The sequence below is a fragment of the Schistocerca cancellata genome, chromosome 12 (genome assembly GCF_023864275.1).
Source record: "Schistocerca cancellata isolate TAMUIC-IGC-003103 chromosome 12, iqSchCanc2.1, whole genome shotgun sequence".
Classification (NCBI taxonomy): Eukaryota; Metazoa; Arthropoda; class Insecta; order Orthoptera; family Acrididae; genus Schistocerca; species Schistocerca cancellata.
The window spans coordinates 48,645,592-48,671,419 of NC_064637.1; the positions used below are offsets into that span (position 1 = coordinate 48,645,592).

Here is a 25,828-nt window from a genome sequence, read left to right on the forward strand (position 1 = left end):
AATACACAACCATTCAATAACAGTTGAGTCTCTAGCCACTCACTAATGGGAAGTTACACTATTTTGAATAGTTCATCATTGGGAAGTCGCTGTGTGTTTGGGGAGTTATCTCTCAGAGAATCACTCCATTTTCAACAGTTCTTTTTTGGGTAGTCACTTTGTCTTGGGCAGTTCCCTATTGGATAATTATCCTATCTTCTCCAGTCACTTCATCATTTCTAGATTCTTAACAGACTGCCGTTCCATCTTGGTGAGTTTTCTAATTCCAAGCTAGTATGCATTTGGCTGTCTTCTGTATAATATGAATATGGTATGTACTATGGCTGGCCTGCTCCATTATTGGTGTACCGACATTTTGAAAAGTTGCCCAGTGGTGACTATCTATGTGCTGAGTTTGCTAGGATAGGTTTCACTTGTCTTGAAAAAAAAAATCGCTATTGGACAGAGACTCCACCTTGAGCAATTTCCCATTGGTCAGCTACTCCACCTTGAACTGCTGCCCAGTGGTCAATCATACTACCTCAAGCAGTTTCCCAGTGGTGATCCACAGGAGAGGGCTGTTGTATGTTAAGGAATTTCTCTAGAGGAAGGCAGTCCAGTGTTGAAGAGTTCCTCAGTGGACAGTCACTCAGTCCTCAAAAGATCGCTAGTGGACAATCTCTCTGCCTCAAGCATTCCTGGTGGAACACTATCCAGAATTGAGCAGTTCTCCTAGTGGAAGACGGTTTGCTGTTGAGGACTGTTCTATGTTGAGGGGATCCTGTAGTGCATGGCTGTCACATGTTGAGGAGTTCCCCAGTGGAAGACAGCTCTATAGAACTGGAAGGAAAATCAGCATTGGCCGTACTTTTGTTGTTTTATTGCCAGAAAAATCGATGTTTGGTCACTTAGTGACCATCCTCAGTGCTGTAATATACAATTAAAATTGGTAGGCACTGGTATTAAGCTATAACCACAAACTGAGCAATTTATGTGATCGCTCTAAGCTTGTGGTTATAGCCTGATACAAGTACCTACCAATTTTAATTGTATATTACAGCACTGAGGATGGTCACTAAGTGACCAAACATCGATTTTTCTGGCAATAAAACAACAGAAGTACAGCCAATGCTGATTTTCCTTCCAATTATATCCACTATTTGGTCATTGTGCACACGACACGCCATGGAGTAGCCAGCTCTATGTTGAAGAGGTCCTCTGAGGGATAGTTGTAAAATGTTAGAGAGAACCTCTAGTGGATCCCTGTTGAGGGGTACCCCAGTGGAGGGCTGCTATATGTTGAAGAGATCCTCGACAATTGTCCCATGTGGAGGAGATCCCTAGTGGAAAGTTGACCATGTTGAGGGGTTCTCCACTGGAGGACTGCTTTATGTTGAGTAGATCCTCTAGTGGATGGCTGTCCCATGTTCAGGAGTTCCCCAGTGAAGGACTGCTCCATGTTGAGGAGATCCTCTAATGGATAATTGTCTAATGTTGGTCCTCTAGTGGACAGTTGTCCCATGTGGTGGAGATGCTCTGGTGGATAGTTGTCCCATGTGGTGGAGATGCTCTGGTGGATAGTTGTCCCATGTTGTGGGGTTTCCCAGTGGAGGACTGCCCTATGTTGAGGAGATCTCCTACTGGATTGCTGTATCAAGTCGAGGAGCACCCATTGGGTGGCTGTTCCATGTTGAGGAGTTCCCCTAGTGAACGACTGTCCCATGTTGAGGAGTCCTGTGCCGGTGGAGAGTCACTCCGTCTTGAGCAGCTCCCTGCGTGGTATCAGCGTGGGCTGCAGCAGGGCCGGCCTCGGTCGGAACTGCCGGGTCGGCGTCTTGGGCAGGTACGGGTACTCGGATAGGTACGCCTGCGGCTCCGGAGAGCTGCAGCCCCGCCGGCAGTCCAACTCCGGCACTGGCTCTGGATCCGGATCTGGATCTGAGTCTGCATCTGGGTATGGGTCCGGATCGGGGCTGCTGATGCCCCCGCTGGCCGCCAGCTCCTCGTAGGGGGAGACGGGTCGGCTGCCGTCGCTCTCGACACTGCGCAGGGCTGCCAACACTGCCTGCTGGTGCGGGATGCCGCGCACGCCGCCCTCACCTGCACAACGCCCGTGAATGAGTTGGCACCCCTGAGGAGAGACTGAACATTAGCATTAATAAGGTTGCGTATTCCTGACGTGAATCCTGCAGGGATCGATAGATGGTAAGATGAATGTGTGTAGACACATACTTCCCACTTGTTTTCAAACGTAGTTCAACCTGTTCCCGTGAGTGGCGCTGTCACAGCATATCTTCAAGATGGCTGCTACACTTGGCGTTCGTCAGAAGCAACATTCTGTCATAGAATCCTTGTGCTGTGAGAACGAGACAGTGGGAAACATCCACAAGAGGTTGAAAAAGGTGTACGGAGATGCTGCTGTAGATCGCAGTACAGTTAGTCTGTGGGCAAGCAGGTTACGTGATGAAAGCGGGAACGGCAATATTGAGGATTGTCCTCGCAGCGGCAGGCCTCGTACTGCACACGCCCCAGACAATGTGCAGAGAGTTTACGAATTGGTGACTGCTGACAGACGCATCACAGTGAACGAATTGTCACGTTACGTTGGGATAGTGGAAGGAAGTGTTTGCAGAATACTGAAAGTGTTGGCGTTAAAAAAGGTTTGTGCCAGGTAGGTTCCCAGAATGTTGACAGTGGCTCACAAAGAAACAAGAAAAACGGTATGCAGCGAACTTCTGGAACAGTATGAGAATGGTGGAGATGAATTTTTTGGAAGAATTGTGACAGGTGATGAAACATGGCTCCATCATTTTTCACCAGAGACGAAGAGACAATCAGTGGAGTGGCATCGTGCAAATTCACCCAAGAAAAAACAATTCAAAACCACACCTTCTGCTGGAAAAGTTATGGCTACGGTGTTTTTCGATTCCGAAGGACTCTTCCTTGTGGACATCGTGCCAAGTGGAACCACCATAAATTCTGATGCATATGTGACGACACTGAAGAAACTTCAAGCTCGACTGAGTCGTGTTCGACCACATCGGCAAAAGCAGGATGTTTTGCTGCTGAATGACAATGCACGGCCACATGTCAGTCAAAAAACCGTGGAAGAGATCACAAAACTCGGATGGACAACACTGAAACACCCCCCTTACAGTCCTGGCCTGGCTCCACGTGACTATCATCTCTTGGGAAACTGAGAGACTCTCTTCGTGGAACAAGGTTTGAAGATGATGACTCCCTTGTGCACGCTGACAAACAGTGGCTCCAACAGGTTGGTTCAGAATTTTACCGTGCGAGTATACAGGCGCTGGTTCCAAGATGGCGTAAGGCAGTTGAGAGGGATGGAAATTCTGTGCAGAAATGAAAATGTTGTTTCTAAAGGATATATCTACACATTGTAAAACTTTAAAACATGTAGAATAAAAGATGGGTTAAAAAAAAACCAGTGTGCATTTCTTTTGGAGTGACCCTCGTATGTGGTGCATGTGATGCTCTGTTCACCTAATTGTGCAATGAAAACTATATTCGAATAAAATATTCTCAGTGTGATTGTCATCTTAAATTTCAGTAGAAACTCGACATTTCAAGGGGTTCATCTTTCTTTGTAGTGGGCTGCAGCTTACTGTTTTCCTGCTAAAGTGGCGGCTCGAATGAGTTATTGACAGACAGGAAACGAAGGAGATACATGAGAACGGAATTGAATGTCAGTGAGAAAAAATAAAAGAAAGTTTGATGTTTGCTGATGATACTGTAATTCTCTTACAGACAACTATAAACTTGGAAGATAAATTTAAGGGAATGGATAGTGTCTTAAAAGTAGGTTATTAAGTGAATATTGACAAAAGTAAAGCAAAGGCAATGTAATACCAGAAAATTTTTCCGTAGCTTGGGGCCTCGGGCCACAGTCATATAATACTTTTTAAATAGAAGTCCCGCAATTTATGTAGATCTTTATTATCTTTTACAGTCACGATTTCGGTCTTTGGCCATTTCCAAATACCACAGTGTTAAGCATGATCAGATTTCGGTAAAGGAAGTTATCGTCGAAATATATTAGCTAAGTTTTCCTAGAGACTGTACTTATCGAAGAATGTTGATATCCGTAAGGTGTCTGGCGGAAATAAATAGAGCAGAGCGTCAAAGTTATAGGCGCCGGCTCTTGTAAATGTCTCTATATACAGGGTGGTCCACTGATCGTGACCGGGCCAAATTTCTCACGAAATAAGGTTCAAACGAAAAAACTAAAAAGAACGAAACTTGTCTAGCTTGGAGGGGGAAACCAGATGGCGCTATGGTTGGCCCGCTAGATGGCGCTGCCGTATGTCAAACGGATATCAACTGCGTTTTTTTTTTTAATAGGAACCCCCATTTCTTATTACATATTCGTGTAGTACCTAAAGAAATATGAATGTTTTGGTTGGACGACTTTTTTAGCTTTGTGATGGGATGGCGCTGTAATAGTCACAAACGTATAACTACGTGGTATCACGTAACATTCAGCCAGTGCGGACGGTATTTGTAAAAGGGACCGTTTACCGATTGCGGAAAAGGTCGATATCGTGTTGATGTATAGCTATTGTGATCAAAATGCCCAACGGGCTTGTGCTATGTATGCTGCTCGGTATCATGGACGACATCATCCAAGCGTCCGGATCGTTCGCCAGATAGTTACGTTATTTAAGGAAACAGGAAGTGTTCAGCCACATGTGAAACGTCAATCACGACCAGCAGCAAATGATGATGCCCAAGTACGTGTTTTAGCTGCTGTCGCGGCTAATCCGCACATTGCGCGAGAATCTGGAATCAAAAACGTCGGTGTTGATAATGCTACATCAACATCGATTGCACCCGTACCATATTTCTATGCACCAGGAATTGCATGGCGACGACTTTGAACGTCGTGTACAGTTCTGCCACTGGGCACAAGAGAAATTACGGGACGATGACAGATTTTTTGCACGCGTTCTGTTTAGCGACGAAGCGTCATTCAGAAACAGCGGTAATGTAAACCGGTATAATATGCACTATTGGGCAACGGAAAATCCACGATGGCTGTGACAAGTGGAACATCAGCGACCTTGGCGGGTTAATGTATGGTGCGGCATTACGGCAGGAAGATAATTGGCCCCCATTTTATCGATGGCAATCTAAATGGTGCAATGTATGCTGATTTCCTACGTAATGTTCTACCAATGTTATTACAAAATGTTTCACTGCATGACAGAATGGCGATGTACTTACAACATTATGGATGTCCGGCACATAGCTCGCGTGCGGTTGAAGTGGTATTGAATAGCGTATTTCATGACAGGTGGATTGGTCGTCGAAGCACCATACCGTGGCCCGCACGTTCACCGGATCTGACGTCCCCGGATTTCTTTCTGTGGGGAAAGTTGAAGGATATTTGCTATCGTGATCCACCGACAACGCCTGACAACATGCGTCAGCGCATTGTCAATGCATGTGCGAACATTACGGAAGGCGAACTTCTCGCTTGTGAGAGGAATGTCGTTACACCCACTGCCAAATGCATTGAGGTTGGCGGACATCATTTTGAGCATTTATTGCAATAATGTGGTATTTACAGGTAATCACGCTGTAACAGCATGCGTTCTCAGAAGTGATAAGTTCACAAAGGTACATGTATCAAATTGGAACACACGAAATAAAATGTTCAAACGTACCTACGCTCTGTATTTTAATTTAAAATACCTACCTGTTACCAACTGTTCGTCTAAAATTGTGAGGCATATGTTTGTGACTGATACAGCGCCATCGATCACAAAGCTAAAAAAGTGGTCCAACTAAAACATTCATATTCCTTTACGTACTACACGAATATGTAATAAAAAATAAGGTTTCCTATTTAAAAAAAACAGAGTTGATATCCGTTTGACCTATGGCAACGCATCTAGTGGGCCAACCATAGCGCCATCTGGTTTCCCCCTTCAAGCTAGACAAGTTTCGTTCTTTGTAGTTTTTTCGTTTGACGCTTATTTCGTGAGATATTTGGGCTGGTCACGATCAGTGGACCATCCTGTATACAGGGTGATTTCGTGATGATCTCATAGACTTTTAGGGATGATGGAGACGGATAATTGTATCAATTTGAGGTGATGGTCCCTGGTTCGGAAACGAACGATTCGAAAGTTACAAGAGAAAATCTTTCTGATACCTCTGATCCCGGATGATACCCTCTCTCCCTCCATTTATCCCTCCTATCAACTCTGATCCTCACTCCCCCTCCTTTCCTCCTTTCCCTGGGCTCCCTCTTCCCCCCTTCCGTCCTGTTTTCTCCCCACTAAACCTCTCACTACCTCCCGTCTCCCCCCCTCTCCCGAGTCCTATTGTATTCCCCTCCTCTGCCCACCCCACTCCCTGTCGCGTCTGCCCAGCGCCCCCCACCCCTCTTATGGGTCCTCATCCTCCATCAGCTCCTTTCCCGGCTCCCCCCCCCCCCTTCGCTTTTACTCTCCTTTCCCCCCTTTTTTATTTTCCCATCATCTGTCCAGTTTCCCCCCACCTGCTCTCGGCTGTGGTATGTCACATTTGCCACCTTTTTAGTACAGTGTTCCAGTGACTGTTCAGTGTTGTTCGTCTTTCTCGTGTTGCGAACAGATACCATGCTGTCGCTAGGTGTGAATTTTATGTCTTTTGCGAACAGAAACCAGACTGTCGCCGTGTTTTTTAATTGTCTGTCTATTGTTTTACCTATCTGCTTCGTATGTATTTTATTAGCATCATCATCCCTCTGTTCTTTGTTTTAAGTTCCACGATTTCTTTTCGCCATGTTACTCTTTAAGTCTCCGATTTTATCGTCTGTTTTTATTATTTATTCTCTTCATCTTTCTAACAAAGTCTGTAGGCTGAAGAGCGGCTGCTGCCAGCCTGCCCCCTTTGGGGGGAATTGAAATTCAATACAGAAAAAAAAGATACCTCTGACAGTAGAACACATGTTCTGGTACTGTTGCTAAGATTTCAGGGTAGTCAACTTTCAGAGGTGGTAGTGTGCACCAAGACAAGATAAAATGTTCAGTAAAGATGGGGTCTAAAACGCATAGCTAACAAGCTATTGGCACTTGTTCATATCCAACAGTGTGAAACACGTCTCCTCTATTGAACAACTGCTCATAGCTTCCCAGGTACGCATTTTAGAGCGCATTTTTACCGGAGATTTTTTCCTTCTTTCGGTCCAGACTACCTCCTGTGAAAGTCGCCTACCCTGCAACCTTAGCAACAGCAGTGCTGGTATATTTATCGCACTGTTAGAGGTATCACAACTGTTTTCGCTTGTATCTTTCAACTCGTTCCTCGTTCGTTTCCGAATCAGGAACCCTTCTCCCTAGTGGATACATTTATCCGTCTCCATCATCCTAGAAAGTTTGTAACATTATCACGGAATATAAGAACAGGAAAGAATGGTAAATCACCGGGACCAGGCAATACCAATCTGGAGTGTCTGAAATGTGGTGGTGACAAAATTGTGAAACTGATAACACAGCTCTTGAACAAAACGATACATGGAGATTCAGTACCCAACGAGATGAAGCTAGGTTACATTAATACCATAGTTATACCATAGGTAAGAAAGGGGATAGCAAAATTTGTTCATACTATTGAGGAATTTGTGTTACACCAGCTGTATGGCTGGATTGAAGAGTTTTTAGCAAACAGAACACAGCATGTTGTTATCAATGGAGAGACGTCTACAGACGTTAAAGTAACCTCTGGCGTGCCACAGGGGAGTGTTATGGGACCATTGCTTTTCACAATATATATAAATGACCTAGTAGATAGTGTCGGAAGTTCCATGCGGCTTTTCGCGGATGATGCTGTAATATACAGAGAAGTTGCAGCATTAGAAAATTGTAGCGAAATGCAGGAAGATCTGCAGCAGATAGGCACTTGGTGCAGGGAGTGGCAACTGACCCTTAACATAGACAAATGTAATGTATTGCGAACACATAGAAAGAAGGATCCTTTATTGTATGATTATATGATAGCGGAACAAACACTGGTAGCAGTTACTTCTGTAAAATATCTGGGAGTATGCGTGCAGAACGATTTGAAGTGGAATGATCATATAAAATTAATTGTTGGTAAGGCGGGTACCAGGTTGAGATTCATTGGGAGAGTCCTTAGAAAATGTAGTCCATCAACAAAGGAGGTGGCTTACTCGTTCGACCTATACTTGAGTATTGCTCATCAGTGTGGGATCCGTACCAGATCGGGTTGATGGAGGAGATAGAGAAGATCCAAAGAAGAGCGGCGCGTTTCGTCACAGGGTTATTTGGTAACCGTGATAGCGTTACGGAGATGTTGAACAAACTCAAGTGGCAGACTCTGCAAGAGAGGCGCTCTGCATCGCGGTGTAGCTTGCTGTCCAGGTTTCGAGAGGGTGCGTTTCTGGATGAGGTATCGAATATATTGCTTCCCCCTACTTATACCTCCCGAGGAGATCACCAATGTAAAATTAGAGAGATTCGAGCGCGCACGGAGGCTTTCAGACAGTAGCTCTTCCCGCGAACCATACGCGACTGGAACAGGGAAGGGAGGTAATGACAGTGGCACGCAAAGTGCCCTCCGCCACACACCGTTGGGTGGCTTGCGGAGTATAAATGTAGATGTAGATGTAGAATAATGAGAATTTTTGCGAATGTAATTAACAAAAACAAACTGGAAAAATTTTTAGAACCCAAGAAGAACAATGTGGTTTCAAGGCTGGGAGATCATGTGTAGACCATATTTTCACATTACGACAGGTTTTGGATAAACATAGGGAAAAATCAAAAAATATAGGATTAATTTTCATAGATCTACAAAAAGCGTATTATACTGTTCTAAGAGAAATACTTTGAAGAGCATCACTTATGGTAAACATGATTAAAATAATACAACAGAAGTATAAAGATAACATTTGCCAAGTGAAAATTGGTAATGAGCTTTCACAGAAATTTAGGACAAGCAAAGGCATTTTACAGAGCTGTCCCATGTCACTATCATTATTTAAAACCTATATAGATATTAGCCTTAGAACGTGGTTTCATAAATGCAATAGTTTGGTATTAGAAATAAGAGACAGAGCTCTTATCTACGTCATTTATTGTTAGCTGATACACAAGATGGGGAGGATACTGACTATATGTGCAATCAACTAGCAGTAGCATACAAAACTTGGGGTTTCAAGATTAATTACCAAAAAACAGAATACTTTACTAATGATTCAGATGGGCTATACATTGAAGGAAAGAAAATCAAAAAGATAAAACTTTCTGTTATTTGGGATTCATTTTAGAAATCGACGGGAAAATCAGTCTAAAAATCAATAAAAGAATTAGTAGCGGGCGGAAGGTCATTGGGATGCTTCGCTCAGTCTTATGGAGCAGGAATGTAATGAGCAGAACTAAAAAATTTATATACAAATCCATATTAGAGAGTGTAGTTCTGTATGGAACGGAGACCTGGACAATTAACCTCAAGTACGAGGTGCATTCAAGTTCTAAGGCCTCCGATTTTTTTTCTAATTAACTACTCACCCGAAATCGATGAAACTGACGTTACTTCTCGACGTAATCGCCATACAGACGTACACATTTTTCACAACGCTGACGCCATGATTTCATGGCAGCGGCGACGGCATCTTTAGGAGCCTGTTTTGACCACTGGAAAATCGCTGAGGCAATAGCAGCACGGCTGGTGAACGTGCGGCCACGGAGAGTGTCTTTCATTGTTGGAAAAAGCCAAAAGTCACTAGGAGCCAGGACAGGTGAGTAGGGAGCATGAGGAATCACTTCAAAGTTGTTATCACGAAGAAACTGTTGCGTAACGTTAGCTCGATGTGCGGGTGCGTTGTCTTGGTGAAACAGCACACGCGCAGCCCTTCCCAGACGTTTTTGTTGCAGTGCAGAAAGGAATTTGTTCTTCAAAACATTTTCGTAGGATGCACCTGTTACCGTACTGCCCTTTGGAATACAGTGGGTAAGGATTACGCCCTCACTGTCCCAGAACATGGACACCATCATTTTTTCAGCACTGGCGGTTACCCGAAATTTTTTTGGTGGCGGTGAATCTGTGTGCTTCCATTGAGCTGACTGGCGCTTTGTTTCTGGATTGTAAAATGGCATCCACGTCTCATCCATTGTCACAACCGACGAAAAGAAAGTCCCATTCGTGCTGTCGTTGCACGTCAACATTGCTCGGCAACGTGTCACATGGGCAGCCGTGTGGTCGTCCGTCAGCATTCGTGGCACCCACCTGGATGACACTTTTCGCATTTTCAGGTCGTCATGCAGGATTGTGTGCACAGAACCCACAGAAATGCCAACTCTGGAGGCGATCTGTTCAACAGTCATTCGGAGATCCCCCAAAACAATTCTCTCCACTTTCTCGATCATATCGTCAGACCGGCTTGTGCGAGCCCGAGGTTGTTTCGGTTTGCTGTCACATGACATTCTGCCTTCATTAAACTGTCGCACCCATGAACGCACTTTCGACACATCCATAACTCCATCACCACATGTCTCCTTCAACTGTCGATGAATTTCAATTGGTTTCACACCACGCAAATTCTGAAAACGAATGATTGCACACTGTTCAGGTAAGGAAAACGTCGCCATTTTAAGTATTTAAAACAGTTCTCATTCTCGCCGCTCGCGGTAAAATTCCATCTGCCGTATGGTGCTGCCATCTCTGGGATGTATGGACAATGAACGCGGCCTCATTTTAAAACAATGCGCATGTTTGTATCTCTTTTCAGTCCGGAGAAAAAAATCGGAGGCTTTAGAACTTGAATGCACCTCGTACATTAAAAACTTATAAGCTATAGAGATGGACTTCAGGAGAAGATCGTCAAGAATCTCCAGGATAGAAAAGATAAGGAACACCGAAATAATAAGGAGAATGGAAAGAAAAGAAAGCATATACAGTATGACGTAATGGATAGGAAGGAATCACAGTGGTACGGGCATGTACGACGAATGGAGAAAACCAGAATACCAAAATTGATACTGTGGAGGGGAGAAGAAGAAGAGGACGACCTCTGACCACCTGGCTCCAAAATGTACAGCACACAATGACGAGAATGGGGGCAGAGGAAGAGGACACACAAGATCGAAACACCTGGAGGAATATTTTGAAAATATTGCTATAGGACTGCTCGTTTGCTGTATGCTGGTTCTATATATATTTTTAGTTTACGTTGTTACTATTGAACCTGTGTGACCACCTACTCGCATTACCTTAGAGAATTAAGCTCGACTTTGCGTCCTGGCTGCTAATAATGAAATGGTGTCTATATTGTGACCCTTATTTCATTAACTTGGTAAACAAATTAATTATTTTAGAAATGTGCGCAACGGAAACTGGGGCGAGTTTCTCTAAGATAAGAAGAGATGTGGTGGTTGAACGCAAAGCAGTCACTGTAGCAGCTGGTAGCCTATCTAAATTCAAATTGCAGATTATTTCTATCTTTCATTAAATTTAGAAGATCGAAGTGAAAAGGCTTGCCAGGTTTAATTGAACCGAATAAGATATATTCTATCCATTTCATTTATCAGGTGAATGTCCGCCCCCGGTAGCTGAGTGGCAAGGCGCTACTGGAGATTTCAGATAACGATGGCGAGGCTCCAAGTGGAACCAGTTACGTTATTGAAGAACCTTTTAGTTAGAATTACATCAGTGGTTTATATTTTTATTTTTTGATTACTCTTTTATGCCACCTTTGTTGTTGTAACACTTACTTGTAACACTTAGTTACTAGAATTCTCATTTGTACACGCTCCCTAAATGTAATCATATAAAAAAAAAGTGGCAACGGATAGCCCTAACCTTGATTTCCCATACTTCCCCTGGTCTATAGGCAGCTCTCAGGGGTGGGTTTACTCAGGAGCCAACGCCTGAAGTGGATCAGATTTTTTTGTTATAGGATGACAAGTGGCGGTGGCACTTAGGTTTTCTATTTTTTTATTTATTTATTTATTTTTAGTTCCATTTTCCTAAGGGGCTTTTTAAGGGAAAAAAGTGGTCCAAAAAGGGGGTAGCGTCTAAAAAAAAATGGATAGAGCGTCTGCCCAAAAAAAAAAGGGTAACGTCTTTGAATCATAATGAAAACGTCTTCGGTCCCGGGTTCGATCCCCGGCACTGCCTAAATTTTGATAAAAAAAAGTTGTGTTTCACAAGAGCGATGTTTTCTAAATCCGTTTGACTCTGTGTCAATAGACCGTTTTCTTCCAGGTAATTCATAAGTTGCGAACCTAGTCTATGTTCCAGAATCCTGTTGCGTTTTGATGTTAATGATATGGTCCTTTAATTTAGTGGATTACTCCTACTACCTTTCTTGAATATTGGTGTCACCTGTGCAACTTTCCGGTCTTTGGGTACGGATCTATCGTCGAGCGAACGGTTGTATATGATTGTTAAGTATGGAGCTATTGCATCAGCATACTCTGAAAGGAACTTAGTTGATATACAGTGTGGACCAGAAGACTTGCTTTTATTTAGTGATTTTACTTGCTTCACTACTCCGAGGTATCTACTTCTACGTTACTCATGTTCGCACCTGTTCTTGATACGATTTCAGGAGTATTTACTTCGTCTTCTTTTATGGAGGCATTTCGGAAGGCTGTGTTCAGTAACTCTTATTTGGTAGCACTGTCTTTGATAGTATCTCCATTGCTATCGTGCAGAGAAGGCATTCATCGTTTCTTGTCGCTAGTATACTTCACATACGACCAGAATCTCTTTGGATTTTCTGCCAGGTTTCGCGACAAAGTTCTGTTGTCAAAACTATTATAAGCAATTCGCATTGAAGTCCGTGCAAAATTTCGAGTTTCTGTAAAATATCGCCAATCTTAGAGATTTTGCGTCTGTTTAAAATTGGCATTTTTGTTTCGTTGTTTATGCATTATGTTTATGACTCGTTTTGTTGTACCAAGGAGGATCAGCTCCGTCGTTTGTTAGTTTATTTGGTATAAAACTAAAAAAAAAAACAAAAAAAAAGTGGTCAGCGTGACAGACTGTCAATCCAAAGGGCCTGGGTTCGACTCCCGGCTGGGTCGGAGATTTTCTCCGCTCAGGGACTGGGTGTTGTGTTGTCCTAATCATCATCATTTTATCCCCATCCACGCGCAAGTCGCCGAAGTGGCGTCAAATCGAAAGACTTGCACCTGGCGAACGGCCTACCCGACGGGAGGCCCTCGTCACACGACATTTCGTTTCATTTCGTCAGGGGAATATTTCTTAACTGAAATGCTGACTCATTTAATACATTTATTTTCTATTGTGATGAAAATATTTTAGAACACACACATTAGAATTTCTCCTCAGTTACAAAACTTATGTTTGAATGAGGGTTAAACCTCTCATGGGTAGAACAATGACAAAAGCAAAACACTACACGAATAATTTCATCATGGTCTCATAACACAAAAAAATACACGAGTGGGCCACACCGTGTTTAGTGGGATAATCATCATTCATTCCTTGAAACTCACGTTTCATCATACATGAATTACACAACAGAAATTTAAGGTAAGCCATTGCTGAAGGTAGAAAACCCCAACCGAAGAAAAGATTCTGGGCAAAATGTTATTAAAAATTTTGTAGGTTTTACAATAATTTATACGCCACTGTCTGTTTCAATTGAAAGCACTATGCAATGAACACAGTGAACTTCAGTTTTAGCATGGCAAGGGAGGGTACCCATTGTTCTATGCCTGCTACTGGCCATGTGGCTGGACATCAACTACAGTAAAAATGCTAAAAAACCACACTCACTTTTCAATCAAAAATTTATGTCAAGGCATGCAAAATCACTTTTAAACGTTTCAGCAAGAATTCGTGCAAGCGGAAACGCAATTATCAGGCAGATGCAAGGTACTGGTTATGCACTGGATTCACTTTACTGCACCGCGAAAGTAAGAACGAATTAGAATTTATTCTGGTTTAAGCACCGAATGCTGTTAGGTGAACTGATTAATTTGCTTTCAATTCCGAAAATTTCACTGTAGCAGCGACTATTGCGCTCTACGAGGTGCATTCAAGTTCTAAGGCCTCCGATTTTTTTTCTCCGGACTGAAAAGTGATAGAAACATGCGCATTGTTTTAAAATGAGGCTGCATTCATTGTCAATACGTGCCAGAGATGGCAGCACTGTACGGCAGATGGAATTTTACCGCCAGCGGCGAGAATGAGAACTGTTTTAAATACTTAAAATGACGACGTTTTCCTTACTTGAACAGCGTGCAATCATTCGTTTTCTGAATTTGCGTGGTGTGAAACCAATAAAATTCATCGACAGTTGAAGGAGACATGTGATGATTATGTATGTGTCGAAAGTGCGTTCGTGGGTGCGACAGTTTAATGAAGGCAGAACATCGTGTGACAACAAACTGAAACCTCAGGCTCGCACAAGCTGGTCTGACGACGCGATCGAGAAAGTGGAGAGAATTGTTTTGGGGGATCACCGAATGACTGTTGAACAGATCGCCTCCAGAGTTGGCATTTCTGTGGGTTCTGTGCACACAATCTTGCATGACGACCTGAAAATACGAAAAGTGTCAACCAGGTGGGTGCCACAAATTCTGACGGACGACCACACGGCAGCCCGTGTGGCATGTTGCTGAGCAATGTTGACGCGCAACGACAGCACGAATGGGACTTTCTTTCCATCGGTTGTGACAATGGATGAGACGTGGATGCCATTTTTCAATCCAGAAACAAAGCGCCAGTCAGCTCAATGGAAGCCCACAGATTCACCGCCACCAAAAAAATTTCGGGTAACCGCCAGTGCTGAAAAAATGATGGTGTCCATGTTCTGGGGCAGCGAGGGCGTAATCATCACCCATTGCGTTCCAAAGGGCACTACGGTAACAGGTGCAACCTACGAAAATATTTTGAAGAACAAATTCCTTCCAACACTGCAACAAAAACGTCCGGGAAGGGCTGCACAAGTGCTGTTTCATCGAGACAACGCACCCGCACATCGAGCTAACGTTACGCAACAGTTTCTTCGTGATACCAACAAGATTGTGGTCAGAATCTACATCTGCCCCATTTCCTGGGGCAGATGTAGATTCTGACCACAATCTATTGGTTATGAACTGCAGATTGAAACTGAAGAAACTGCAAAAAGGTGGGAATTTAAGGAGATGGGACCTGGATAAACTGAAAGAACCAGAGGTTGTACAGAGATTCAGGGAGAGCATAAGGGAACAATTGACAGGAATGGGGGAAAGAAATACAATAGAAGAAGAATGGGTAGCTTTGAGGAATGAAATAGTGAAGGCAGCAGAGGATCAAGTAGGTAAAAAGACGAGGGCTAGTAGAAATCCTTGGGTAACAGAAGAGATACTGAATTTAATTGATGAAAGGAGAAAATACAAAAATGCAGTAAATGAAGCAGGCAAAAAGGAATACAAACGTCTCAAAAATGAAATCGACAGGAAGTGCAAAATGGCTAAGCAGGGATGGCTAGAGGACAAATGTAAGGATGTAGAGGCTTGTCTCACTAGGGGTAAGATAGATACTGCCTACAGGAAAATTAAAGAGACCTTTGGAGAGAAGAGAACCACTTGTATGAATATCAAGAGCTCAGATGGCAACCCAGTTCTAAGCAAAGAAGGGAAAGCAGAAAGGTGGAAGGAGTATATAGAGGGTTTATACAAGAGCGATGTACTTGAGGACAATATTATGGAAATGGAAGAGGATGTAGATGAAGATGAAATGGGAGATAAGATACTGCGTGAAGAGTTTGACAGAGCACTGAAAGACCTGAGTCAAAACAAGGCCCCGGGAGTAGACAACATTCCATTAGAACTACTCATGGCCACAGGAGAGCCAGTCATGACAAAACTCTACCATCTGGTGAGCACGATGTATGAGACAGGCGAAATACCCTCAGACTTTAAGAAGAATATAATAATTCCAATCCCAACGAAAGCAGGTGTTGACAGATGTGAAAATTACCGAACTATCAGTTTAATAAGTCACAGCTGCAAAATACTAACGCGAATTCTTTACAGACGAATGGAAAAACTGGTAGAAGCCGCCCTCGGGGAAGATCAGTTTGGATTCCGTAGAAATGTTGGAACATGTGAGGCAATACTGACCTTACGACTTATCTTGGAAGAAAGATTAAGAAAAGGCAAACCTACGTTTCTAGCATTTGTAGACTTAGAGAAAGCTTTTGACAATGTTGACTGGAATACTCTCTTTCAAATTCTGAAGGTGGCAGGGGTAAAATACAGGGAGCGAAAGGCTATTTACAATTTGTACAGAAACCAGATGGCAGTTATAAGAGCGGAGGGGCATGAAAGGGAAGCAGTGGTTGGGAAAGGAGTGAGACAGGGTTGTAGCCTCTCCCCGATGTTATTCAATCTGTATATTGAGCAAGCAGTAAAGGAAACAAAAGAAAAATTCGGAGTAGGTATTAAAATTCATGGAGAAGAAGTAAAAACTTTGAGGTTCGCCGATGACATTGTAATTCTGTCAGAGACAGCAAAGGACTTGGAAGAGCAGTTGAACGGAATGGACAGTGTCTTGAAAGGAGGATATAAGATGAACATCAACAAAAGCAAAACGAGGATAATGGAATGTAGTCAAATTAAGTCGGGTGATGCTGAGGGAATTAGATTAGGAAATGAGACACTTAAAGTAGTAAAGGAGTTTTGCTATTTAGGGAGTAAAATAACCGATGATGGTCGAAGTAGAGAGGATATAAAATGTAGACTGGCAATGGCAAGGAAAGCGTTTCTCAAGAAGAGAAATTTGTTAACATGGAATATAGATTTAGGTGTCAGGAAGTCGTTTCTGAAAGTATTTGTATGGAGTGTAGCCATGTATGGAAGTGAAACATGGACGATAAATAGTTTGGACAAGAAGAGAATAGAAGCTTTCGAAATGTGGTGCTACAGAAGAATGCTGAAGATAAGGTGGGTAGATCACGTAACTAATGAGGAGGTATTGAATAGGATTGGGGAGAAGAGAAGTTTGTGGCACAACTTGACTAGAAGAAGGGATCGGTTGGTAGGACATGTTCTGAGGCATCGAGGGATCACAAATTTAGCATTGGAGGGCAGCGTGGAGGGTAAAAATCGTAGAGGGAGACCAAGAGATCAATACACTAAGCAGATTCAGAAGGATGTAGGTTGCAGTAGGTACTGGGAGATGAAGAGGCTTGCACAGGATAGAGTAGCATGGAGAGCTGCATCAAACCAGTCTCAGGACTGAAGACCACAACAACAACAACAACCAACTTTGAAGTGATTCCTCATGCTCCCTACTCACCTGACCTGGCTCCTAGTGACTTTTGGTTTTTTCCAACAACGAAAGACACTCTCCGTGGCCGCACATTCACCAGCCGTGCTGCTATTGCCTCAGCGATTTTCCAGTGGTCAAAACAGACTCCTAAAGAAGCCTTCGCCTCTGCCATGGAATCATGGTGTCAGCGTTGTGAAAAATGTGTACGTCTGCAGGGCGATTACGTCGAGAAGTAACGCCAGTGTCATGGATTTCGGGTGAGTAGTTAATTAGAAAAAAAAGTCGGAGGCCTTAGAACTTGAATGTACCTCGTAAAGCATGTGTTACGCTGAGGGCGCTAACACGTGGTCGATCATATGAGAGCAAAGAAACTACCTCAAATTCATAAAATATTTAGGTAAAAGCAGAGTAGCACACTAATAACGGTTAAATATGTCACCGAAAACAACTGTAAGCGTACTGAAACTCGAGAATTGACCACATTATAGCACTTTGTACTATTGGCGCCAAAATGAAGTGCGAACTAAGCTCACAAAGAAAGTACCAAAAATAATTAAATTTCGCGACAGAAATTTCTCGATCTACCATCTGATACGCAATCTGCAATCATTGAGCTAAAAGTGAAGCTTATAACTCGGGAAATAGCTACATGGTTCCTGTTGCAGTTCTCTACCACAAAGCAAAATTTTACCAACTCATTTCCGAGAAAACTATTGCAAATAAGTTAAATCCGTAACCTATACCGATGAAGATATGTTGAATGCGTGCTATGAGAATACCCTCTCGTGAATTATTACCCACATTACCTCATTTTATCTCAACAAATCTGAGAGCTGCTGTCCTCCCGCGTGCGGTCCGTCTCATGGCTGGCCCCACAGTGCTCTCCACGCGCCAAAGTCCGACCAACGTTCCCAATCAAACGCGGTGGTGGGGAGACTCACCTCAGCCCCGCAGCACCTACCCTCGTGCTTGTTTTCGTCTTTGCGTGCTGCGCTGGCCTACCTGCCGTTATTCTTGTAATGTTGTCAATGACTGCTATTCCCTTAAACTGTTCCCTTCGGTCCATGCACCCGCTACATTTGACTACCATTCATCACCATGCACACTCATACAGGATGGAATAAGCAGTATACATATAAACGGTCTGTGACCTCTTCGTGAAATGATAAAAACAAATGCATCAAATATTCCTTTCACCCAGCGAAGTTTTGAAGCTGCTAGCAATCAAAGAAAAAAAACTATTACTTCCTCCTGTAACCTGAGGCAGAAAGAAAGTAACGCCTCAATATAGTTTAAGAACGTTTATTCTTTGAATGGTAATTTCCGAGTAAATTATTATGTTGGACATAAGCCTCTGTAATGAGAAAAAGCTCAATATACAGGGTGATTCAAAAAGAATACCACAACTTTAAAAATGTGTATTTAATGAAAGAAACATAATATAACCTTCTTACATCATTACAAAGAGTATTTAAAAAGGTTTTTTTTCACTCAAAAACAAGTTCAGAGATGTTCAATATGGCCCCCTCTAGACACTCGAGCAATATCAACCCGATACTCCAACTCGTTCCACACTCTCTGTAGCATATCAGGCGTAACAGTTTGGATAGCTGCTGTTATTTCTCGTTTCAAATCATCAATGGTGGCTGGGAGAGGTGGCCGAAACACCGTATCCTTAACATACCCCCATAAGAAAAAATCGCAGGAGGTAAGATCAGGGCTTCTTGGAGGCCAGTGATGAAGTGCTCTGTCACGGGCTGCCTGGCGGCCGATCCATCGCCTCGGGTAGTTGACTGTTTATACCAACGTTTAATACACCACCTATCAGGAGGTTTAACACCATACGTCGTTCGAAATGCACGCTGAACAACTGTCGTCGATTCACTTCTGCCGTACTCAATAACACAAAAAGCTTTCTGTTGAGCGGTCGCCATCTTAGCATCAACTGCTGCTGACGCCTAGTCAACAGCGCCTCAAGCGAACAAATGTACAACTAAATGAAACTTTATAGCTCCCTTAATTCGCCGACAGATAGTGCTTAGCTCTGCCTTTTGTCGTTGCAGAGTTTTAAATTCCTAAAGTTGTGGTATTCTTTTTGAATCACCCTGTATATATATATATATATATATATATATATATATATATATATATATATATATAAAACTTGAGGTACTAAGACCCCCATACAACCTCCAGAACTGCGTAACATGAATTGTGAAACACCCCATACAACCAAGTTTAACCCAGGCAATACCTACTACACATTTTCCATAAAGCATATTACCATTCCTGTTACATTATGCCCACCTTAAAAAATTGAAAAATAGCAAAATTCATTAATTATTCTTGACTTTTATCAACGAGTTACTTTCTTAAGAGGTTTTGATGTGTAAAAATGGTTCAAAACCTGAAAATATCTTTTAGCACACTCTTATACACATCAATGCACTTTCACTGACGTGTACTATCAGAGGGGAGTTACTTTATGGCTACCAAAAAAAAATTTAAAAATGCTTACTTCGTTAATTGATCTTGACTTTTACTCATACTATTTAAAGAGATACTGACATGTAAGTTAAAATACTGAACCTGAAAACAATGAATATAACATTCATGTGTAAACCGATATCTAAAATTAAGATTTAAATTTTTTGTTAACTTTAACTGAAAAATTAGAACATTTATGGAATATAGTAGAAGAATTCGCATAAAACAATAGGAAGGAAAGAAGGAAGATTGAGATTGACGTTCCGTCCACATCGAGGTCATTAGAGAAGCACAAGCTCGGATTGTGTCAAGGATGGGGAACGAAATCGGCAGTGCACTTTCAAAGGAATCATTCCGGCATTTGCCTGGAACTACACTCCTGGAAATTGAAATAAGAACACCGTGAATTCATTGTCCCAGGAAGGGGAAACTTTATTGACACATTCCTGGGGTCAGATACATCACATGATCACACTGACAGAACCACAGGCACATAGACACAGGCAACAGAGCATGCACAATGTCGGCACTAGTACACTGTATGTCCACCTTTCGCAGCAATGCAGGCTGCTATTCGCCCATGGAGACGATCGTAGAGATGCTGGATGTAGTCCTGTGGAACGGCTTGCCATGCCATTTCCACCTGGCGCCTCAGTTGGACCAGCGTTCGTGCTGGACGTGCAGACCGCGTGAGACGACGCTTCATCCAGTCCCAAATATGCTCAATGGGGGACAGACCCGGATATCTTGCTGGCCAGGGTAGTTGACTTACACCTTCTAGAGCACGTTGGGTGGCACGGGATACATGCGGACGTGCATTGTCCTGTTGGAAAAGCAAGTTCCCTTGCCGGTCAAGGAATGGTAGAACGATGGGTTCGATGACGGTTTGGATGTATTCAGTGTCCCCTCGACGATCACCAGTGGTGTACGGCCAGTGTAGGAGATCGCTCCCCACACCATGATGCCGGGTGTTGGCCCTGTGTGCCTCGGTCGTATGCAGGCCTGATTGTGGCGCTCACCTGCACGGCGCCAAACACGCATACGACCATCATTGGCACCAAGGCAGAAGCGACTCTCATCGCTGAAGACGACACGTCTCCATTCGTCCCTCCATTCACGCCTGTCGCGACACCACTGGAGGCGGACTGCACGATGTTGGGGCGTGAGCGGAAGACGGCCTAACGGTGTGCGGGACCGTAGCCCAGCTTCATGGAGACGGTTGCGAATGGTCCTCGCCGATACCCCAGGAGCAACAGTGTCCCTAATTTGCTGGGAAGTGGCGGTGCGGTCCCCTACGGCACTGCGTAGGATCCTACGGTCTTGGCGTGCATCCGTGCGTCGCTGCGGTCCGGTCCCAGGTCGACGGGCACGTGCACCTTCCGCCGACCACTGGCGACAACATCGATGTACTGTGGAGACCTCACGCCCCACGTGTTGTGCAATTCGGCGGTACGTCCACCCGGCCTCCCGCATGCCCACTATACGCCCTCGCTCAAAGTCCGTCAACTGCACATACGGTTCACGTCCACGCTGTCGCGGCATGCTACCAGTGTTAAAGACTGCGATGGAGCTCCGTATGCCACGGCAAACTGGCTGACACTGACGGCGGCGGTGCACAAATGCTGCGCAGCTAGCGCCATTCGACGGCCAACACCGCGGTTCCTGGTGTGTCCGCTGTGCCGTGCGTGTGATCATTGCTTGTACAGCCCTCTCGCAGTGTCCGGAGCAAGTATGGTGGGTCTGACACACCGGTGTCAATGTGTTCTTTTTTCAATTTCCAGGAGTGTATATAATGTATCAAAATGAATCACTCGATTCGACACGTCTCTATTTCTGAAACTAATGAACATATACAGTGACCCCACATAGTATTCGTCCCACCGTGGCGTATAGACTATAATGCGCACAGTCATACAAATATAGCTGCAAAATGAATAATAACTATTTCCTTACACTGGTTGATTTCTATACGTCGCTTAATTTGTGACCAAATGCACGCTATGTAAAATCACGCCGCAACGGACACCAAACAAGTATTCGTCTGGTAAGCAATATCTGTGGTATAGGGCTGCACTGACACAAGCCCCTCTCGCGTTCGTTATGCAGTTGTGTTCCATCCAGCACAGTGAACTGTTGTCTCTCTGGTCTGAAAGCCGTTGAGTGATATTTACGTAATATTGGTGGGAAATGTTGAGAAACTACAAAGGAAGAGAGATACATCTGGGTCAGGCTGTTTCGACAGAGGAATATGTTTTCAAGAAATCGGGGAAACCGTCGGTAGACCTAGCAGTACAGTGATGAGTATTATATACAGGTTTAATCAGAGCAAAAAGTACGAAAACAAATCACGAAGCGGTCGTCCTACAGTTCTGTCCAAGATGAAGAAACGACAGCTACTTCTAGAATGAAATGATAATGAAACAAAGACCCTACGCCCTCGATGGGCGTTGATGTACATCAACGGGGACAGTTGAAAATGTGTGCCCCGACTGGGACTCTAACCCAGGATCTCCTGCTTACATGGCAGACGCTCTATCCATTTTTTTTCCCGATATAGTTCGTGCGTTTGGTCTGCGCAGACGTCACAAGACATCCGTTCAAATTGATTGTTGATTCCTTTACTCAGTTTTTTTATTACAGAGGACGACCAGCCCTCTGACCGAACACGCTGAGCTACCGTGTCGGCATCCATCTGAGCCACCGAGGGCACAGAGGATAGGCCGACTGCAGGGTCTTATCCCTTGCACGGTCCCCGTGAGACCCACATTCCCGACTTAATGTCCAGACACTACATTCGTAGCGCCCCTGCCCATTACACTCATTACTCGCTGCAGTCCCGTAAGAGTTCGGGCAATGCGTGTGCATCCAGCACAGAAGAAGAAGGTCAATGTCCGGTTAGCCTTAACTATATGAAGATGGTATCTCAGTGCTACTTAGAGATGTCATCATCCTACAAACACAATTGTCCAGTAGTGAGAATCGTATGGTTCGTAATGGGAATTACATTTTCACACAAGATAATGATCCAGAACATACAGGTCGAGATGCAAAGTCGCGGTTGTTGTATAACACTCCCCACTGGATGCAGACACCGCCGCAATCCTCAAGACATTAATCCTATCGAGAATTTGGTGTCATTTAGTCGACAGAAACATCAGGAATCGTCAGATATCAAGTAGAAATGATCTACAGACCATCCTACAAGGGCCGGCCGCGGTGGTCTAGCGGTTCTGGCACTGCAGTCCGGAACCGCGGGACTGCTACGGTCGCAGGTTCGAATCCTGCCTCGGGCATGGGTGTGTGTGGTGTCCTTAGGTTAGTTAGGTTTAAGTAGTTCTAAGTTCTAGGGGACTTATGACCTAAGATGTTGAGTCCCATAGTGCTCAGAGCCATTTGAACCGTCCTACAAGGGGAATGGCGTGCAAACAACACAATATCTGGAGAAATCCATGCCAAGAAGAATGCAAGCGGTGACAAAGAGGAAAGGAGACCTTACTAATTACCAACAACAACATTCTATGTTTAAAGTGTGCTTTTCATTACAGTGTAAGAATACTTATTTTGCGTCTTACATTGGCTATCTGTACTTCTGAATGTGTAACCATGTTTATTTACAAAGAAATTTGCGTTTTTTAATTGTATTCTCATTTTCATTGATCACTTTATTTCAGTCCGCCTGTTTTCCACCCTTTATACACCCTTAAACGTACAATCATGTATTAGACGAATTCTTTGTGGAATAACTGTACAATGAATATTGTTTTTTGATGAATGGGAAACCAAAAAATAATTTTTCATAACTTTTCTTAGTTGTTGAATATGCCCACTTGAGATGCACGGCATATGTCAATGCGGCATCTAAGTTGTTCCCACATACTGTCAAGTGGGGGGTGCCCCAGGGATCAGTGTTGGGGCCGTTCCTGTTCCTTATTTATATAAATGATATGCCCTCTAGTATTATGGGTAACTCTAAAATATTTCTGTTTGCTTATGACACTAGCTTGGCAGTTAAGGATGTTGCATGCAACATTGACTCGGTTTCAAGTAGTGCAGTACATGACCTCAGTTTATGGCTTGTAGAAAATAAACTAACGTTAAATCACAGTAAGACTCAGTTTTTACAGTTTCTAACACACAATTCAACAAAACCTGAAGTTTTAACCTCACAGAACGGGCATATGATTAGTGAAACTGAACAGTTCAAGTTCCTAGGTGTTCAGATAGATAGTAAGCTGTCGTGGAAAGCCCACGTTCGGGATCTTGTTCAAAGACATAATACTGCCATTTCCACTATTCGAGCGGTATCGAAAGTGAGTGATACTTCGACACGTAAATTAGTCTACTTTGCTTATTTTCATTCACTTATGTCGTATGGTATTATGTTTTGGGGTAACTCTTCCCATTCTAGAAGGATATTTTTGGCTCAGAAACGGGCGGTTCGGGCATTATGTGGTGTGAGTTCACGAACCTCTTGTCGACCTCTGTTCACGAGGCTGGGTATTTTGACATTGGCCTCTCAATATGTATATTCCTTATTGTCGTTTCTTGTTACCAGTATTAGTTTATTCCCAAGAATAAGCTGCTTTCACTCGGTTAATACTCGGCAGAAATCAAACCTCCATTTGGATTGGACTTCCTTAACTCTTGTGCAAAAAGGTGTGAAGTATACAGGTGTATCCATTTTCAATAAGCTGCCACTCGAATTCAAAAATCTTAGCAGTAATCCACGCGCTTTCAAATCGCAACTGAAGAGTTTCGTCATGCGTCACTCCTATTCTGTCGAGGAGTTCCTTGAAAAATTAAGCTGATTCTCATTGTACTGCTGATAGCGTTTGCTTAAACTTATGGACTGATTTTCTTTCAGGTTCATGAACTTTTATTTTTATCTGTTATTACTTTTATATTGTAAGTTCATGTAGTGACACGTTCCGTGACCTTGGAGATTTGCTACTCAATTTGGTCCTACGGAACAAGACATGTAAATAAATAAAATAAATAAAATTGCAGAGAGCATGTCTTGAGTTACAGGTTCCGCAGCTGCTGTTGTGCGATGTCTTAGTTCATTGATTGTTGTTGGTAACGGAGGTACATAAACAGAGTCTTTTATAAACCCCCGCCAGAAATAGTCACATACAGTTAGGTCTGGTGACCATGGAGGCCAGTAATGTAAGGCTGAATCATTTGGTCAAGTACGACTGATCCATCGTTCAGTAATCCTTTAAAAGTTCCCGCACTTCCAGGTCCCTGTGTGGTGGTGCCCCATCCTGTTGGTAAATGAAGCCGTTCGAATCAGTCTCCAACTGTGCGGAAAGGAAGTTCTCAAGGATATTCAGATACGTGCTTCCTGCAACAGTATTCTCGGCAAAGAAAAATGGATCATCCACTTTTCCCCGTGAAACTGCACAAAACACATTAAATTTTTGAGAGTCCCCCTCATGTTGTGCAAAATCATTTGGTAGTTCCGTACCCCATATTCTCACATTATGAGGGTCACGTTTCCATTTAAGTGGAATGTTGCCTCGCCACTAAACACTAAACGTGGAAGGAAACTGTCGTCCTCCATCTTGCCAAGAACGAAATTACAGAACTCCACACGTTGTTGTTTGTCACCTTCACGAAGAGCTTGCAGTAGGTGAATTTTTTACGGTTTCATGTGTAAACGTCGACGCAACATACGTCAGACAGACATCGGGAGCATTTCGAACTGCACGGGGAACGAATTTCTGCAGACTCCTCGTGAAACTTTGGCTGATGCGTTCGACGTCAGACACTCAAGGAGGGCCCGGCGATTTGCCTTTACCCAAACAACCTGTTTCTCGGAATTGTTGATGCCATCATACAGGGTGTTTCAAAAATGACCGGTATATTTGAAACGGCAATAAAAACTAAACGAGCAGCGATAGAAATACACCGTTTGTTGCAATATGCTTGGGACAACAGTACATTTTCAGGCGGACAAACTTTCGAAATTACAGTAGTTACAATTTTCAACAACAGATGTGAAAGATATAGAAGACAACGCAGTCTGTGGGTGCGCCATTCTGTACGTCGTCTTTCTGCTGTAAGCGTGTGCTGTTCACAACGTGCAAGTGTGCTGTAGACA

The 25,828-nt window shown here is 43.5% G+C and overlaps 1 protein-coding gene across 1 annotated transcript in view; it reads right to left on the minus strand.

Annotated features, from left to right (window-relative positions):
* Positions 1 to 1,048: 1,048 nt before the first annotated feature.
* Positions 1,049 to 25,828, minus strand: part of LOC126109442 (uncharacterized) — a 99,805-nt gene continuing 75,025 nt past the window's right edge. The window contains exon 7 of the mRNA XM_049914473.1: positions 1,049 to 2,079. Coding sequence (XP_049770430.1) covers positions 1,730 to 2,079 — 350 coding nt within the window. The 3' untranslated portion in view covers positions 1,049 to 1,729. The remainder of the gene's footprint in view (positions 2,080 to 25,828) is intronic.